General features: G+C 31.9%; 2 protein-coding genes across 2 annotated transcripts in view; one reads left to right on the top strand and one right to left on the bottom strand.

Annotated features, from left to right (window-relative positions):
- The window catches only part of LOC136973077 (serine proteinase stubble-like), a 42399-nt gene extending 23336 nt beyond the window's left edge, over positions 1 to 19063 (bottom strand). The window contains exons 1-4 of the mRNA XM_067267765.1: positions 18950 to 19063; positions 16839 to 16906; positions 16702 to 16763; positions 16530 to 16618 (exon numbers count right to left, since the gene is read on the bottom strand). Of these exons, the coding sequence (XP_067123866.1) occupies positions 16530 to 16618; positions 16702 to 16763; positions 16839 to 16906; positions 18950 to 18987 (257 nt within the window). The 5' untranslated portion in view covers positions 18988 to 19063. The remainder of the gene's footprint in view (positions 1 to 16529; positions 16619 to 16701; positions 16764 to 16838; positions 16907 to 18949) is intronic.
- On the top strand, positions 11970 to 13026 carry LOC136973085 (sulfotransferase 1C2-like). Its single transcript, XM_067267774.1, has one exon. It carries the CDS (start codon positions 11979 to 11981, stop codon positions 12924 to 12926), a length of 948 nt encoding a protein of 315 aa, XP_067123875.1. The 5' UTR covers positions 11970 to 11978; the 3' UTR covers positions 12927 to 13026.
- Positions 19064 to 19883: the final 820 nt, after the last annotated feature.

Genomic DNA, 19883 nt, shown 5'->3' with positions numbered 1-19883 from the left:
ATTATTAGATGGGTCTAAAAATATGTTCGATTTCCTGCAAAAACGCAAAAAACCTCATCTGCGCCTGTAAATCTTGTATGCCGTTTTCTCTTAACACTTCCATCGTTAGTCAACACTTCCATTGTTAACACTTCCATTGCTAACACTTCCCCGCGGGGGAGAGCTTGTTGACACTTCCCTTCGCGGGGGTAATTTCGAAAAATCCCTTTTTAGTGTACGTGCCCTATTAAAACGCAATCAAAAACGCAAAAAAACCGCATCTAAAATAGTACAGTAGAAGCCGAGCTCTTCAGCGTAAGCCATATTCCTCTCTCTCCCCCCGCGGGGGAATTTCGGAAAATCTCTTGTTAGTGTACCTTCTCGTGACGTACCCTAACTATGTACCAAATTTGAACTTTCAACCCCTAACCGTTTTGGCTCTGCGGTTGTTGTTATTATTATTATTATCAATTCATCTCGATTATATATATAGATTTATTCAATACGAAGTAAATTTTTCGTCGTTTGTTTTTTATTATTTATTTTGGCCAGTGAGGTTTAAGAGAGCATTTCTTCAGCCGTTATAAATTTGGCCATGCTCAAAATGAAGCAGTTAGATGGTGAAAAAGAGCTGAAAACGTGTCGAAATTACCAGAAGAATTTTTCAATTGTCTGTTTTGACAGTTGGAAAGTTTTTGTAGTTATTTCGGATCGGATCCCATATTCTCCAGAACGATAGGCTGACATTTTAAATTGCCCAACTGAACATTAATGGTCGTGGGTTGGTGCCTGGCCAAAGGGCTGGCCATATTGAATTTTCTGGTTTTTCTTCACGTTTATCACATCTAAATATGAGCCAATTTTCCGAAGAAGTTGTCCCGGTAATACCCCGTTGTAATAGCCAATTTTTGGCGCTGCCGTAATCAAATATACCTAAGCCTCATACTTCAATCTGTTTAGCTATCAGAGTAGCACGTTCGGTTTCGGTTTTTTATAAACGGGCCTAAACTAAATTATTTATAGTGGTATATCAATGCGGAAATATTTAATTAAATAACGTAATTTAGTGCCGAAATTTTTTCAAAACTACAGTAGAGAGTCGTTAATCGGAACACTGGCAATCGGAATCGCCGGTAATCGGCACGATTTTTAGTCGGAGTGTGTCGTGCTGAATCGAACGTTTTTGATACTAAATTTACTTCTAAAGTATAATTTTCATGTTTTTATATTCTTTAATACATTTATTTTGTTTGTACAAAATGCAGAAATAATTTTTAACAATACGATAGCCTCGATTATTATTATAAAAATTTTCGTTAGGCTTAAAATCGACGAAAATTCAACACGAAGCGACACGCAACGGAGAAAAATTCAACACGAAGCGACATGCAACGGAGAAAAATTTGAACATCGGACAGGTTAATGTATTTTTTCGTACATAATTGGTAATCGGAACAAATGACTAATCGGAACAATCCCAGTCCCCCAATTGATTCCGATATTTGACTCTCTACTGTAGTAGTAACAGTAATTTTCGGTACTAAAAAAATTATGAAATTAAAACAAATAGAGTGGGCACATTTAACGTTATTCAACATAAGTTTATCCCCTTACATTATTATTTTTCGACATATGTTAAATAATAATAATGTATGGGCAAAGAGCAGAGTTATTAATAAAAATAAAGCAATGTTATTTCTGCATTATTCTACTCCTTTATATAAAAAATAATATTGGCTTACATAACGTTATAAATTCACGTAACAGAAGATGTTATGCTATTACTATTATTACAATTAAAATATTTTTCTGAAAGGATTCAATTCCGGTAATTCTAGTGATTCTGGAATTCCGGTATCTTTTCTTTTAACAATTTAAAGTATATTTCTGTTTGTTTTAAATAATCGTAGTTACTTTAAGATAAACTAAAGGAATCTTTTAACTATTTGGAACATCAATACAAATATTATTGAATCAAATGATATAATTCGAAAAATCGTCAAATTTGTGGTAAAAAATGATAAACAAGCAGAAACACTAAACTTCTGTTTATATAATAGATTGATTTACATTCTATCTATTTTAATTATAATCGGTAGATTTATAAATTCACCGATTTTATTTACAAACCACGGAATTTTTTTATCCTCACTAAAAATTAAATATAAATTATGTTCAGGTAAGCAATAAAATGTACACTAAAGTGAAGTTAGCAATAAAATTTTGATGTATATTGTTTACAGTTACTTAAAGTAAAAGCCAGAAAATATTGACTGATTGTATTAACAAGGAGTGAAACAATTACTGTACAGAATCGTAATTCGGAAAATGTGTTCGAAGCCATTTTGAGAACATTTTCGAAATTCCTATAAACTGTTTAAAAAGCAGTTTATAAAAAAGTTTTTAAAATTAATTATTTTTATTTGGATTAAAACATTCTCAGAATAATGAAATTTATAAAATGTACATTAAAGTGGAGGAATCAATAAAATTATTATGTATATTGTTTACAGTTACTGAAAATTAAATGCATGATTATATTAAAAATTTTATTTTACATAAAGGAAATAGTTATGAATTATATAAACGTGGTAAAGTATGTGTAAGATGGATTCTAGCGAAGCCGAAGGTAGACGCAATCCTAATTAATATGTGTAAAACGGAGTGCGATTGTTACTGATTCTTACTGTATGTTTATACATACAGCAAGAACCTTCTTTTACATTCATTTTGTATGTATATACATACATACAAAAATCCTGTAATCCGGTAATTTGTCATTATTTGACACCCAAGGGTATAACATTTCTTAAATTACAGACACTATTCTCTACTATTATTAAATTAATTTAACTTCATATAAGTAAAGCAATATGAAATAAATCTAAGACATTCTAAAAGAATTTATGAATAAAATATTAATCTTTTAAGGAAAATAATAGAAATATACATGAAATGAAAGTTACTTTGTATGGGAAATTTAGAAGCCAAACGTGAATTGTATGTGTAATACATACTTTGCCCATACCATTGTCGACAGCATTCTTTATTGTGAACAACTCCAATTATTGAATAGAAAATAGACGTTTATTCTTGTCTATATTTGAAGGTATAAAATAAATTTCCATTAATTTGCAAATCGATTGGAGTATATCGATGGAATAAGGCAACGCAATCCCTGGCAATCTTGGCAATAAGGTCACGTACAAGAAGACTTTCAATGGGAAACTGCACATATCTAGTTCGTGATCAGATGCAAACCCTCAGTATTTAATTTCTTACATTTAAAATATTTATTTTATTATTCACTACTGTATTTTTAAGATTTCACGTATATTTAAGAACAAAACATGAATAGCTGTTGGAATATCGTTATTCAAATAGAGTCTACAAGAAAAGGACTGTTGTTAGTTTTTAGTTCGTCAATTGTGATGTTATTTTGTCAACATTAATTATTATAATATACACAGCAGCTACATTTGAAAATAACAACTTCTAGGATATAATGATATTCATACGAAAATTATTATATCATAAAGAATGATTTTCAATTAGGAGTTTTGTACTGATATACATATTAAACTAAAGTAAAAATATTACTCTTTCTAATCAGAGATAAATTTCAAAATAATTCAAAGATACTAATTGAGATTTTTCATTAATCGTTAAAATCTCACAACATGCGAAGGAAAAGACGAAGGGAATGACTGTCGTTTCCCTCGTTTTCAATTGAGTTAGATGACAGATGCTACTCTATCCATGTTACGTAGATGTACAGTAGAGAGTCGGAAATCGGAATCAATTGGGGACTGGGATTGTTCCGATTAGTCATTTGTTCCGATTATCAGTTATGTACGAAAAACTACATTAACCTGTCCGATGTTCAAATTTTTCTCCGTTGCGTGTCGCTTCGTGTTGAATTTTCGTCGATTTTCAGCCTAACGAAAATTTTTATAATAATAATCGAGGCTATCGTATCGTTGAAAATTATTTCTGCATTTTGTACAAACAAAATAAATATATTGAAGAATATAAAAACATGAAAATTATACTTTAGAAGTAAATCTAGTATCAAAAACGTTCGATTCAGCACGACACAGTCCGACTAAAAATCGTGCCGATTACCGGCAATTCCAATTACCGGCGTTACGATTAACGACTCTCTACTGTATATAATTCTTAATATATGTAAGTACAAACTTATATGTATTTAGTGTTTACTATAACATAATTATAGGTATATTCTATAAGCATGCACACAGGTAAATTTTACAATTTTAGGGTAATTTCAGTAGCCTCTTTATATACGAAGCCAATGACAGAAGAAAAATTCAAATTGGTGTTGCAAGTACAAGTCGGCGACGTCCCGGTGCGATTAGCACATTCATGTAGACAAGTTACTTTATAGACTTTATAACAGAAAACTGCGTAGATGAATTGACATTTGTGTAGTTGTACATAATTTAAATAAATTCACTTCTTCCTCCTAATGATATTTTAAAATATCTATAAATTCTGTTTTCCGTATTGCCGAAAGTATGTGTTTATTGTAGATTGTAGGCTTATTTTTATATAAATAATAATAATAATACTCCATTACTTCCAAAAACAGTTCAAGTGTCTTCAGTACGTGCCACTATAGCTTTGTGTGCCACTGAAATCAAACAAATCCTAATTGATTGATTGACCTGTATATTCCCATTGCCATCCGTTTGTCATTCTGTCTTTCCTTAATCTCGTTCTAGACCGGAAGTTATGTGAATTCAATTCAAAAATTTTTTCTTAAATGTTTATTATCAGCCGAATTTAACCGATGTTTATAATCAGCAAACACCGGTTAATACCAACTGGCAGCGGGTTAGCACTTGACAAATTGCAGATTTCCGGAATTTTTTGCATTTTTTACACCCAAATATTTACCAATTTCCCACGGGAACTCTTCCTTGGCCGTCTACAGCTTGGAAGATCGCCCAAGTGTTGCATTGCCTTATTCCATCAATTTAATCCAATCAATTATAAGTCTTATAAAATTCATTTTAAAGTTTTAGACATCTTATTGCTTATTCAATACTTGAAACTTTTCACACTAATGAATACTTTTGAGAATGAAATGTATTAAAAACTTGTTAAACCCTCACCTTTCGAAAAGAAAAACCGACGCAAAACTTAACGAGTTCCCGCCGACAGTCTTGCAAATACTACAAAGAAATTGTTTCTGTCACAAAATTAAAAGGATTGAATTACAAAGGAGACTTTCAAAGTTCGGTGAAATAGTATCTGATCGGTATATACCGGGTTGAGCGTCGATGTTGAGATCTCCCGCACTCTGAAAGGTTTCTAAATGTTACCTGAAAACAAAAGAAAATTAATCTGTATTCGTTATTTTCTGTCACTTCTATTAATGTTTGTTCACTAAAGTGTTCGTTATCGGATCACCTACTGTATCGCCTTCACCTGCGACTCTCACACTTGAATCGTTTGCCACATACATCACAGGTCTACCCGTTACAAAAACAGGTTTTCTTTTTATTCGGGCTCCGTTTTTGATAGGTTTTCCTGTATAAGAATTTTAATCCTGTTGAAATTGGATTTAAAATTATTCCCAAAAATTGACAAAAGAAGGAAGAGATAAAAAAAGGTATTTTGTCACAAGTCTAGAGAATAGTCAAATTTAATAGTAAAACATTTCCTAAACGAAGTTTTCATGGTCATTTATTGCAAAAAATTCAAACAAATATACAATAAAACTTTTCCCAATTTTATTTTATACATACATATATATACGAGTATACCTTGTACCTCGGTACACCTTGTACTTCGGGACAAGCTCGTCATTTGAAAGATAATACATTGAAAAGTAGTAAGTAGCGATATCTAGTAGCTATTTCATTACAACATTCAGAATGCATGACGTAAATTCGGCCATTTTGACTCGTTTCACCGCTGTGACACGTCATGTGATTTTTATAGGTGTTTGTTTTTGTGCAGTCCATTTGGATATTGGTTTTAATCGAAATATTTTAAGTTGGGTAATTAAATTAAGGTACAGTTAGTTGATAACTACATTCGTAACCACATATTTTAATAAATAACATTGGATTTCTGTAATTCAAAAATTATAACCGTACTTTGTTATAAACAAGAGAAAATTGTACCTTGGGACAATGAATTTTTTCTACCTTGGGACTGTCCCAAGGTACAAGGCGTTGCTTTTCTCAACTATTTATTTCATTTTTTCTCCTTTCTCTCTAGTGAAACCGTGTTGCATGAACTTAAATTATGAAGGTTTAAAAAAACGTGTCCCAAGATACAAGGATCTCCTCTATATTTAAATGAAATTTTTAATTAATCTAGTTATTTTTATGAAAATTTGATATTAATTTGGGTTTATTTCAGTGTTAATTTATGCTTAAATATCGATAAAATAGGTCAAATAAATTTGTTTATTATAAATGCTTCCTTTAGTTATTTTAGTTTTAATCATTTTCATTTGAAATTTTATAAGAAATTATTACATATCTAGCAGGGAAGACGAAATTTTACTTGTATTTTCCATAAAAATCAGATGGAAATAGCTCTGAAAAAAAAGAATAAATCTTAATAGAATAAATACAGGGTGGCTCAAAAGTCAGTAAACCGTTGTTGAAAAAATACTCAAATACTGCTTAATTATAACTTTTTTCAACACGAGAAGAACAAATGCACTTCGAACACGAAACATTCTTTACTGACTTTTGAACCACGCTGTATATATCTTAAGTTTGTTTTAGCAGAAGAGAACATCAATATTAAACCTTTCAAGTAAGTCTCGCCCTAATATTCCCTCATACGGATTTGTGATAGAGGGCTCGACTACATAGCATAGATGTGAAAAGCGTAAGGGTCCCAATCGGATGTTGAGATGATAAATTTCCTCACTACGTATTTTATGCCCTGTGATCTCTTGGATTGGGATCAACGGTTTACTTGATTTGGGAGGGTTTGAACTTAATTTGGCTAAAACATCAACTCTTGCACAACAAGTGTAACTCTTGCACCTGTGTCTATCAGAAGTAAAAATCATAGTATTATTCACATTGCTTAATGGTATCAGTCAGTTGTTATTATCACAACAAACATGACACAGTGACTACAATACAAAAGAAGTCAGAAGATACTGTAAAATCTGAAGATTTTACTGTATCTTCTGACTTCTTTTAGACTTCTAAAAATGATATAATCATAGAATAGAATAGAGTTTTATTAAATAATAAATCATATTTACTTCCTGTATATCAAATAACTGTTTATATTTCCTGATTTCATTAAGAGTTATCTATTTTCAATTATTTGATCTGTGAAACGATAAGCGTTTTTTTATAAAACAGGATATACCATTGAATTTAAAACGATAAGCAATTCTATAAGACATTAATATGATAGGGTTATGGTAATCCTAATCTATTCTATTGTCTCTCTAACCTGAAAACAAGTTAATGGTATCAATGTAGAGTACGACTTCGCCATACTCGAACAATACCTTTTAATTAAGCTTAAGTTCCCGTAGATAATCCCATAAAATATTAGGTATTTTCTACAATTATATATCTGTCACACAATATATATATAGAAACATCTGCATGATACTGGAAATCACAAAAATTAAGTAGACTCTTCTCATTAGATCTCAAAATTCTACTTTCCCCCTTTAAAATAGGCACGTGATGCGCACATAATTAATGGACGGCCCCTAACTTACGAACTACCACTTGATGAAATAATTAAAGAATATGTTTCGTAAATAGTAATACAACAAATTGATTTGCACAGCATTCCTATTAGGATTTGTATAAGATCTGCGTTTTCTCGAATATGCAGTAAACAGCAATGAAAAGAATGGCTTCCGAATTTTCACAAATTGTTTCCATATCCAAAACACCGGAATAATTAGATTATGATAAGTGCGGGAGATGCAGTGCACTGAAAATGGATGGTTGGGAGCCAGGCTGGTTACTAACACAAAGAATGAAAGATTTGACAATGAAAAATAACAATAATTTTCAAATATTTCGTGTCAAAGAATATAATATTTGAATTAATATGTATGTTATATACACGAAAAACGAAAATATATAAGTTAAAATTTATAGGATGCGTGATTGTAAGTCACAGAAGATATATATATGGAGCGCTATTTTGTGAGATTGTCGAATTGTGCACACAAATAAGAATGGAAGAGAAGTGGAGATTCGTATGTGGGTGTGATACCGAGACAGACTTAACGATTACAAAAAAGTGTCCCTGTTGTTCTTTACATGAGAAAGGCCGTTGAGTTTTGTATTTTTTCCTGAGAGGAGAGGATCTGTCCAAGTAAGAAGGATCTTTTCCTGGTTTCGGAGGCTCTTTGACAGAGTTGTCAAGGATACAGAGAGGATGTGATGTCAATCCGGAGAGTGACGTTGAAGACACAACCAAGAAATATCCTATACTTAGAGAAATCGGAGGGCGGAGCTCTCTCTTCTCCTTGAGATTCGGAGTTTTTATCATTTTCTGTCCACGATCTCTCACTCCGAATGGTCGCTTTTCCTCGTTCTCGCTTTTTGAGTGGTCGTTCACTCGTTACTAAGTGTAACATGTTCTTAACCTGTGTCGCGAGACGAGTCAAAATCGACATTTAATTCGATCCCAACCGGAGATAGTTGATCACGGGACTTACATCGTCTTGTTTTCTATTATAAAAACTCTTTCTCAGAATTGTGACAATCATTGGGCTGCAATTTGAAAAAAAAATTGTACACCTGTAAATTACCACTGTCGTCTGCAGGCTGTCTTTATTTCTTTAATCTCGAGAACGGTGTTGGATAAATGAAATTCAAAACCATAAATGGAAAGCTTAAAGGCAGGAAGCCTCGATTACGAACTACCGGTTTATACCAGAAGTTAATTTATTTCAATTAAAAAATACCCACACTAGAGTTAGTTAGAATACCGGTACGACACTATTTTTAAAGGAAAAGTATTATGTGTAGGGGCAAGCCACTACTAAATTGAGATGGAGAAAATATATTTTAAATTAAAAATATGATTATAAATTGTAGCCCAAAATTTTGAGGATGACACGATAAATAATTACTCGTTATTATTAATTTTTCCTTTTGTGGAAAGAAGGTATCAAATATTAACCAATAGTGGGACACTTCCGGAACCTCACAATTTAACAGAAGGCCAATGTGAATACTGTCCCCTCGACCTTTAACCACCAAAATTTAATAGCATTAATTCCCTAATAAACATACCGCCGTGCCAAAGTTCATAAATTTTCAAGAAAATGCACAGGAGTTATTACGCTTCAAACAGGGTGTACAAAATCGTGTCACGCGCACACACCACTACACACATCTAGACGTACGATATTTAATTCAAAACAGAATTTATTATCTTATAATAACTGAATAATTAATGTATACTATACACATAAATGTAGGTGTTATGAAAGATTACACCGCATGCCGTACTTAGTGTATCCTTTCACTGTGAATTTAATAAATAGGCAATTGTTCTTTCGGAATGCTATCAATACTTACACGTTAAGTGAACAGTCTACAATAGAAAAAAATTAATTCGGTAAGTAAATCATTACTGTATTTATTTCATTTAACTTTAAAATTTCGAATTTGAACTGAAAATAAAGTATATACCATAAAATCAAACTTTAAGACGGTCTGTCTTCAATTTTAATATCTAAGATGGTTTCTTTACAATTATTATTAAACGATTTTATTCAACTTGCTGCGTATCATGCCCTCAAGTCTTGCAACTTAAATTTCATACATATCTAATTAAGACAGAAGGCTGGGCTGCCGGATAGCCGAGAAATCCATGTGGCAACCTACAATGGTCACCTGGCTGCCCCATTGTAGGTTTTTTCGATCCTATTGGACTTACACTAAGAATAGAAGGCTAAAACTTTGAGAACATACCTAAGTTCGATAAATATATATTTTAGTCATGTTTTAGGAGCATAACGGAGCGCGATAAGCATAATCAAATGTAGAATTTAATCACGACAGTGTCTGTGTGCAAACACACTGTAATGATGGGGGTGCGGTCAGTGGCGTGTTATAGCTTAACCAGGCCTCGGTAAATTTGAATTAGGGGGCCTCATATAAAACGTTTACTTCATTTTTCTTTAAAGGAGATTTTTGGGGAAATATTTTCTTATAAAAGATTGGTTTTGAGTTCCCGGAAAATTGCCTCTTTTGCTCATAGGATAACGAGCCACTGGGCGATGTTACTATTCCGACCCCATCCAATCTCGAAGTGAAGGACCACTAAAAGCACCCTTTTTTTAAAATTTTATAAAACATTACAGTGATTATTTATCACCATTGTCTAGTTGTATGGTATGTAGTTTATTTTCGTATCATAGATTTTTGACTCATTATTTATCCTGTCATGTATTTTAACTAATCCTTCTTTAGTTCCCGAGACAATATCGTGATCAATTGCAAATTTTACAGTATTTAGGCATTGGTCATTGATTTTTTGCGCTATAAATATGACTAAATGTCACCCGCAATCAATTGCGCCGGTATCAGTACAATCAAATAATTTTCTGCCGACCGATGAGAATTTTTCGTGGGCCAGCGGTTGAAAAACACGTTTTCATTTTTGTATTATTTAAAGATTTTGAATCATTGTTCATCACTTTTTCTATTTCTCATTAATTTTGCTTATTTCACTTTTTTTTTTACAATGGCACAACATGAGTTTTTTCTTCATAAAATATACATTTTCCTGACATAAATTTTCCTGCATTGTTTATACAATCTGTTATCAAAATTTTATAAAGTTTATTATCACATATAAGCAATTATTCTACTATTTTTACAAGATTTTTTTTATTTAAACAAGTTATACAAAGTCTCTCGGATGTTAAGGTTAGCGACTTCGATCACCTGCCCATCCAACATGGATCACATTTCAGATATTAGTAGTAGAATTTTATTAATAAGTAGTCTTTGACCGTCCTCTCCTCCGGGAGGAGGTCAACGACTACTTTTGGTCGAATTAACTTCGATTCCCTTCTGCGACAGATTTCCCTTTCTGTCGGACCAGCGGTATGGTAGCTTTCGAATAGGAAAATCACGTAATATAAAGTTACCGGCCAGCACAATATATAATTTAAGTGGTTTTTCAGGAGTTTTTCCGAGTATTGCAATAAACGTGACTTTGGTAGGCTGAAATAACCAAACTCTTTTATATGTATATTTATGTAACGTATGAATTTTGTCCTGGCATGTTTAAATTATATTTTTTAAATATGGTTTTCGTTTTAAAGGTTGTTATCTTATGGTATTTGATTTATATAACTACAACGGTTATCTTACGTAAGGATTTATCACACCGAGTGACTAATCGAAAACGTTTTAAAAATTCTTTATTCCTCTACTGTACACAATTTAAAGAATACTATAATATAATATAATAGAAGAGTTAGAAGTACAAAATAATCTAATAAACTTAATGTTTGTTCATATTTTTTTTTGCCCGGGCAACGCCAACCATACCTAATAGTTGTAGACATAACTGAACCCAAAATGGACCTCTTATAAAAGATTTACGGGTTTACAGGAGGGAATAATGAAAACGAATTCTAACATTAAAAAAATGAAATTACTGGTCAATGGCAGAGTTAAAATTCATGGCGGTGATTGAAACATCAGTCTACCGCCTTCAAGGACCCGGGTTCGAATCTGAGCATATGTCAAGCTTGTCTATTACCATCTGTTCGTCCCCATTGTAGGCCTGGTCAAATCCACAAAATATATAGAAAAATGATGCACTTAGTGCACAGAAAAAGTGTTACGTGTAAAAATATTAATTTATATCAGTATTAAGTTATATTTCAATAGTAAAAAGTACCAATTGTTGGCTGACATTTTCGGTGCTTGTAGTTTATTGTTTTACTTATCATTTGGTGCTGATAATTTTATTGTTTTATATTTAGAATTTTTGAAATGGAAGATGAAGATGAAATCAAACGACCTCATTACAAAGACTGCGATGGATTTATATTACCCGGAGCTTTTTCAAGAGAAGCATTTCGTTTTGCCATCAATTATAAACCAAAACCGGGCCAACTGTTTATAGTCTCGCATCCTAAATCTGGTAGTACATGGTTGCAACAAATAGTGGCTCTCATATTTAGAAAAGATAAACCTGTGAGTAACGTTCTTCAAGTAAAAATTTCGCCTTTCTTGGAGTTTGCTGGAGCAGATGCTGTAGATTATATGGATGAACCTGGAGCGATCAAAATTCATTTACCTTTTAAGTTGGCACCGTATTCTCCGGATGCCAAATACATATATGTGGCAAGAAACCCAAAAGATTGTTGCGTATCTTACTATCATCATACAAAAAATGCAGAATTTTACAATTTCGCCGATGGCACATTCGACGAATATTTTGAGTTATTCATTAATGGTAAAAAAGATTACGGAGATTATTTCGATCATCTTTTATCTTGGTACGAACACAAAGACGATAATAATGTTTTATTTATAACTTACGAAGATTTGAAATTGGATACCCGAAACCACATTCTAAAAATTGCAAAATTTATGGGAGATGAATATCATGATATTCTGATCAATAATCCAGATATTTTAGAACGTGTTCTTTATTATAGTAGCTTTAAATATATGAAAGATAACGTGAAATCTTATATTGCAAATATGGCATCTCTTCCTGAAGGTATACCTGTGCCATCAGGTGCTAAAGCTTTTCGTGAATATTTGAAAAAGCATCCTGAGCTATCACCGACTTATAAAGGAAAGTTTGTTCGTAAAGGCATTATTGGTGATTGGAAAAATCATTTTAGCCCTGAACAAGAGAAGAGAATGGAAGATAGAATCAAAGAGAAGACTGCAGGAACGGATATGATGAGCTTGTGGAAAGACAAATGAAAGTGAAGAAAAATATAGATTTAGACAATTAAGTTCTTATAATTTGTAATTTTAAAATATATATTTAAAATAGAGTTTTAAAAATGTAATATTTATGTATTACATTTCAATTTCATTATATTTTTTCAGTTTATCGAAAGGTATATATTAAATTGTTTTTATAATTACTGTACCCGAAAATTTAAATTAAATAATACGTATTTTCTGTGTGATATTTTGAAAAAAGTAGAAAATAAATAGAAATAGAAAATATAAAGCAGTAGAGTACTATTAAACTTCTTTATATACTGCACGGGTTTAGGCAAATTTTATGAAGTAACTAAACAATAAATTATAATTTATATTTAAAAAGCCTACTGCATTTATAAGACATGTTTAGATTTATTAAGCTAATGAACATTGATCATTTTTATGTTCTTTATTACATTTCATAAAATACAGGCATATTGAAAACAAATTTAAATCATTAAATTAAAGAAAATTTAAAGTTCTGTTAAACTCTAAAAATATTTAAAATTGTTAGAATTTTTAAAACATATTCTACTTCACTAAAGAAAATATAGTTTTATAATTTTTATTACAAAGAACTGTATATATACCTGTCTATGTATATGTTTGTATATTTCCTGTATAATATTTAACACCAAGACTAGAATATTATCTTTACAATGGTTAACTGACTTTGGGCAACCATGGGTTTCTAATGTTTAACGTTTTTTTAATGTTACAAGTTGTAAATATCCGTAATTATTTTATTGGAAAAATTCATAAAATTTTCAAAATTGTATAAACAAGATCATCGTAAAAAAAGGATACGATGATTCAAATGTGAAAATTGATACCAAACAAAGCATTTTACATAAAGCTTAAGATATATGATACAGAAAGTACACTTTGCACCTTCTATTTTTATTGTTTACTTTTCTTTGATTGTTTGATTTAATGGGATAAGGTAGCGGAATAAAGTACTTAATCGATCTAGCAATGTGGGATGTCTCCTAGAACTTTCCATAGAAACTGACACACTATTTAAGAAGGAAACCCGAAAAACTCCACTGTGTGAGCTTGCTGGTAAGGTTCTAACCCACAACTACCAATAGTTTTATCCATTCCCCTACTGCCGAGTTCGCATTGCTCTATGGTAATTATATAATTGCTATCTTTGATACTTCTTATGCATGATAATAATTATAAATTTATTTCGAAAATTAATTTAATATAAGCACATTTAATTCTAAATGTGATTGATACATTAATTGAAAAATAATGTCAAAGTCTGTTGCTATGCTAAATACAAAAAATAACATTTCGAAAAAAAAATTTTACTGAAAACACGAATAATTTGCACTTCGATTCACAGAAATTTCACTTCACCCTCACTATTATCTTTGATAAAATCGTAATAAAAACTAGTCGACATGTAAACTATGACATGCCAAAAATCGTCCTTTGCGCTGACTACGCCAATCAGAATTTGCCTTCCAAATTGATCCTTGCGTATCAAAGGAGAACCGGAATCACCCTGAAATTGTATTGGTATATTCACTATGACGCAAGAAAAACATTTATACAAGTTTAGACTTACTTCCATTGCTGAAATTCCTGAATCTCTCGAAATGATATCGGTTCGTTTTAAAGGAAAGTTAAAACGTGCTCAGCCATGGCGTCGGATCTGTAAGCTTTACAACAGCTATTTGAAGATCATCGCAAGTTATGTCTAAATGTTATCATCGTATAAAAGAAATTTTATAATATATACTTATATAATAGAAGAACAATTGTTTAACTTAAGAGAATGACTTACTTTCTCCTATCCTTCCCCATCCTGCTAAGGTAGCGTATCCTGAAGTGTATGTTTGGTTTCTATCAGCTACTGCTACTGGATATAATGTTGGTGTACGTACGATGGGCTTTTTCAGAATTAAAAGTGCAATGTCATCTTCGAATGTAACCGGATCATAATTAGGATGTATAATTTTTCTTTTAAAAAACACCAAGGAACCTCTGTATTTGTTAATGTTTCCAATTGTTCCGTAAATGTCTATGACCGGTGAACTTGTTTCGAGTCGTATAGTTACGTTCGTCCTAGGTTATGGTACGTTAGGTTAGGTATTGAATAAGTTAGCGTTTTAAAAAATAAAGAATAATAATTAAAAAGCAAATAAATTAATAAAAAATTTCGAATGTTGCTCGTTTGTCTCTGTCAATTTATCCGTCTTGTCTAGTTTCTCATTTTGTTTGTTTGCTTTTTGCGCTGTCTGTCAAGCTGTTAAGTAGTATAAGATTCGAAATCGCATTCAGTTTTATTAGTTTTAAGTAGATATAAATTTTCCTACTAACCGCCACTTGACACTAACTTGTACACTTAGCTATTCGTCGCGGCACTCAATTACTGGTGTTCGCTACACTCAGGTTTTCTTTTAGACACTACGGAAGACTACGGCCTTACAGCATAAAAACTGTACGCCAACATTATACATAGAGGGTACTGTAACCACATTTACGCCGTTGAGAGGGATCCACCCTTTATCTGCTGTCAATCCCCTCTCTCTCCTCTTTCCCCTTCCCTTTTCCTTACTCTTTTTCAGCCGCTAAACACCTTGTGTACTGCACATGTCTTTCTTGTATGTATGTGTATATGTATGTATGACCAATCAATCGAAAATATATTTTAGAAAGTAGAATTTAATTTTCTTATAAAGAATAAATTAAAATTGTTCAAACATGTATAGTAAAACATGTTTAAAAACGAACATGCCTAAAACGGTACGTGCCTGAACGAAAAAAATTTGGTACCATGTTATTTAATTTATATAAGTTTTATTGTATTTAATTTATATGTAGTAATTTCGGATTTAACATTCATGTGCAATATGTAAACGAAAGCCACGAATTATCAGATTTACAGTCTCGGTGGACGTCAGCATTGTTGTCAGCAACATTCCCAGAATCGGTATTATTTTCATGTCGTGTTTTGACCTCTCTAACATGACCAACACACGCTAAGCGTGTTTGGCAGGTTTATCTTATTAAGACTTCATTCTGAAGTTCATGATCATTTATCCTAGCTGAAAACGTCAGGTCACAAGCGCAATACGAAAGCATTCAAATACAAAGCACGATGCTGCTTAGCAAGAAAATGATATAGGGCCATCTGGCTGTTCCGGGGCACACCGTAGCAAAGGGCGCTAAATACAATTGGCATCGTGAAAAGGATGTAAATGTGCTCGATTCCGTCTTCCCCCAATGACACGTTACACCTATGTCGCATACCATCTTCCACCATCAAACTGTAGAATTGATATAGGTAGCCTCTTGAATTTTTTACCGTCAGATAGATAAGCGTTTATCCCCTTCTTTCGCACCAATTACTCGGATTTCACGCAAATCTTAGTTACCTGCTTCCACCAAGTCTTCAATTGCAATTAAGAATATGATTAATTTAAATGTACGCATTTTTTCGTATTGTACAAGTGCAAACTCAAGTTTTGTCTATTAAATGTTCTATTGATGACGTGTAATAGGTTACGGGTTCTCCACTGATTAACAAGCTAACTGGGTGAAATTTTCCGAGTTTTAAATATTAAAATTGATTAAACGTACCGATGTATGACGTGGGCCGCTCCAACTGCTGTTGTGGTAGTAATCAATGAAAATGATCCTTTAAAGTTTCCTCTACGGAAAATAGCCACCTGTAATTAAAAATACAAATGAATCAAATTATTGTATTGGGATTTATGAATCTTTTTTATACTTAACTCTTATTAGATCTTACTATAAATGGTACTTCACCCTTTGTAGCAGGAGTGCCTCCAATCATCCGTCGCATTATTCTTCCTATAAGAATTATACAAAAGTTCCTTTAGATAGAATTAATATCGTTAAGTGTAAATTTCTCGAACAAATAAATACTTGAATGACTCCTGTAGTTTTCCGATAGAATAATGTTTAGCATGCTTAAAAGGAGAATTAATAACAACCTGAAAATAGAAGATTTTTAGTAATTTCATTTTAAAATATAAAGAAAATGTTTAGGTGTAGTTGATTGCATTGTATTTATTATGGAGTGTGTCATTAAAGGAATGAATCGCCTGAAATGTTTTCCATTACATAAATTAGTATCACAAGTTTTTCCATTGTGGCAATTCATTGTTAATGTTATTTTACAAAAATTTGATATCTACAGTCGAATTAATTGAGTGTCAATAGAATAGAGAGCACGACTGAGGATTTTGGAATAATTTATAGATTCAACTTTTGAAAACTTATGATAATACTGGTTTGATTCTTGATTCTTTTCTGTGATTCTTCGTAGTAATTAAAAGAATTCATTTACCATAACGCGCGTCGTGTTATCATAAATAGTAAGAATAATCTATAAATACTAGCTGACCCGGCCACGCGTTGTTGTGGCTCAAAATGTATCTATTATAAATGTATAACACTTCCCCCGTGGGGGAAATTTCAAAAAATTCCTTCTTAGTGTATATTCTCTTGACGTACCCTATTAAAACGCAATCAAAAACGCATCTAAAATAGTATAATAAAAGCCGAGTTCTTCACAGTAAGCCTTAATCCCGTCACTTTTCCCGCTGGGGAATATCGAAAAATCCCTTTTTAGTGTATATTCTGTTGACGTAACCTATTAAAACGCAATTAAAAACGCAAAAAACGCATGTAAAATAGTATAATAGAAGCCGAGTTCTTCACGGTAAGCCTTAATCCCGTCCATCTCCCCCCACTGGGGGGAATTTCGACATGTATATTATATAAAAACACGTGCGTATTCGAATGCAACGTTGTATCAAAATTTCAAAGGAATCGGTAGGAACAAACGAACGTTATATTTTATTTATATTAATATTTATATTAAGTAATAATTTTAATAAAATAGGAATAATTAATAGTTATCCTCCTAACCTCACTCAGACTCTATTACACTGTAAGACAACAACACCTTGATGCTGAGAACCTTTAACTTTAATCATAAACAAACGTTTTCGGCCCATTCCATGGCCATCGTCAGGCTAACAACATTCGAATACTGTTCCGAATAACCAATTTCAAATTTAAATAAAATACAAAAGAACTCACGCGCGATGCTAAACAACGTAAACTAAAACTAATATAAACAACATAGAAAAGAACAAACGAACGTTATATATTATTTATATAGATAGATAGAAAATGATCTGCTTCAGTCCATTCTCACAGAAAAGCATAATGCCTGACAGAAAAGCAAACTTAGTTCGTCGGAAGGTAGCGCCATCTGTTGGACATAAAAGCCTTAATTTATATATAAATATATTTTTGAAAGGGGGGAGATAGTGTAGGGGTATGAAAAATAGATAGTAGCCGATTCTCAGACCTACTGAATATGCATATCAAATTTGGTAAAAATCGGTAAAGCCGTTTCGGAGGAGTACGGTAACTAACATTGTGACACGAGAATTTTATATATAAGATAATCGAGACGAGTTGATAGTAATAATAATAATAATAATAATGAATGCAGAGCCCAAACGGTTAAGAGTTGAAAGTTGAAATTTGGTACACAGTTAGGGTATGTCACGAGAACGCACATTAAGAAGGAATTTTTCGAAATTCATCCCCACGGGGTAGAGGGACAAGATTAAGGCTTAACACTTCCATCATCAATTGAAGTGCTAAGTAACAATGGAAGTGTCAACAATGGAAGTGTTACGTAACAATGGAATTGTTAAGAGAAAGCGACATGCAAGATTAACAGGCGCAGATACGGTTTTTTACGTTTTTGAGAAAAATCAAACATATTTTTAGACCCATCGAAAAATTTTCTAATTAGACTGGAAACAGAGATACGTACTTCTTTCATTCTGTGAAAAGAGATAAGAATGGCTATAATGTAATAATCTTAATCTTCCCTATCGTTAGTTTTTGTTTGAGCAACGCCGGGCTTATCTGCTAGTTTATAATATTTGGGATTTCTAAGCTTACATCAGTGAATACAAGAAAATTTAAAATTTAATTTTAAGTGAACATACCTTTGGTTTCTCCAAGTGGTGATTCTATTAACAATCATATTTAATTATATCAACGAATTTTCTTCAAATAATTAAATCACAGGTTTCAACCGAATTTAGTGAAGTTACGATCTAATAAACAGTAAATTTGCTGAATCGAACGATTTATGAAACTCGATCGCAGTTAAAGAGAATTTATAGTCTGATTATATATAAATAAAAACAATTCTGTTTAGGAATTTAAATATTCTTGTAATAAATATTTCGATGTCTGCTTTCGATTGTATTTGTTTATTATAATTTAAAAGTTATAAATATAGTCTAGGTTTATATTTCTGATGATTTTACATTCCCCAATTAATAAATTCTCTGTGCCTACAAGTGACCGATTGAATAAACTATTTGTTTATTCAATCAGTTATTGTGGGTTCACACCTCATCAATGGATCGGTCAAGTGGAGCTTTGTGAACTTTATTCAGTTAATAATATTTATATAAACGTTGGAAAGTAGGTGAAAGATGCATTAGAGTAAAGCTGCTACTTCCTCTTTACTGTAAAATTGAGATTTTAATATTATAATAATGACATCTCGACTAATGTAATGAAATTAAATAAACTACTTTTGTTAAATTATAAAATAAAATTATATGGAATGAATATGTAAGAAATTATAAAAATATAAGAACAATGTAATACTCGAATAACGAAAATATACTAGAAATAAAATTTTTCATGTATGGTGAATTTTCTGCGTAATGCATTTTTAATACATTTCATTCTCGAAAGTATTCATTAGTGTGAAAAGTTCCAAGTATTGAATAAGCAATAAGATGTATAAAACTTTAAAATGAATTTTATAAGACTTATAATTGATTGGATTAAAGTGATGGAATAAGCAATGCAACATTTGGGCGATCTGCCAAGCTGCAGACGACCAAGGAAGAGTTCCCGTAG

The sequence above is a fragment of the Centruroides vittatus genome, unplaced genomic scaffold, assembly GCF_030686945.1.
Source record: "Centruroides vittatus isolate TY-2023 unplaced genomic scaffold, ASM3068694v2 contig_3084, whole genome shotgun sequence".
Classification (NCBI taxonomy): Eukaryota; Metazoa; Arthropoda; class Arachnida; order Scorpiones; family Buthidae; genus Centruroides; species Centruroides vittatus.
The sequence above is the reverse complement of the archived record's forward strand: the minus strand, read 5'-3'. Positions and strand labels throughout refer to the sequence as shown.

Bases quoted from the DNA above. Each gene is read 5' to 3' on its own strand.
- LOC136973085 (XM_067267774.1), top strand. From the start codon at position 11,979: ATGGAAGATGAAGATGAAATCAAACGACCTCATTACAAAGACTGCGAT.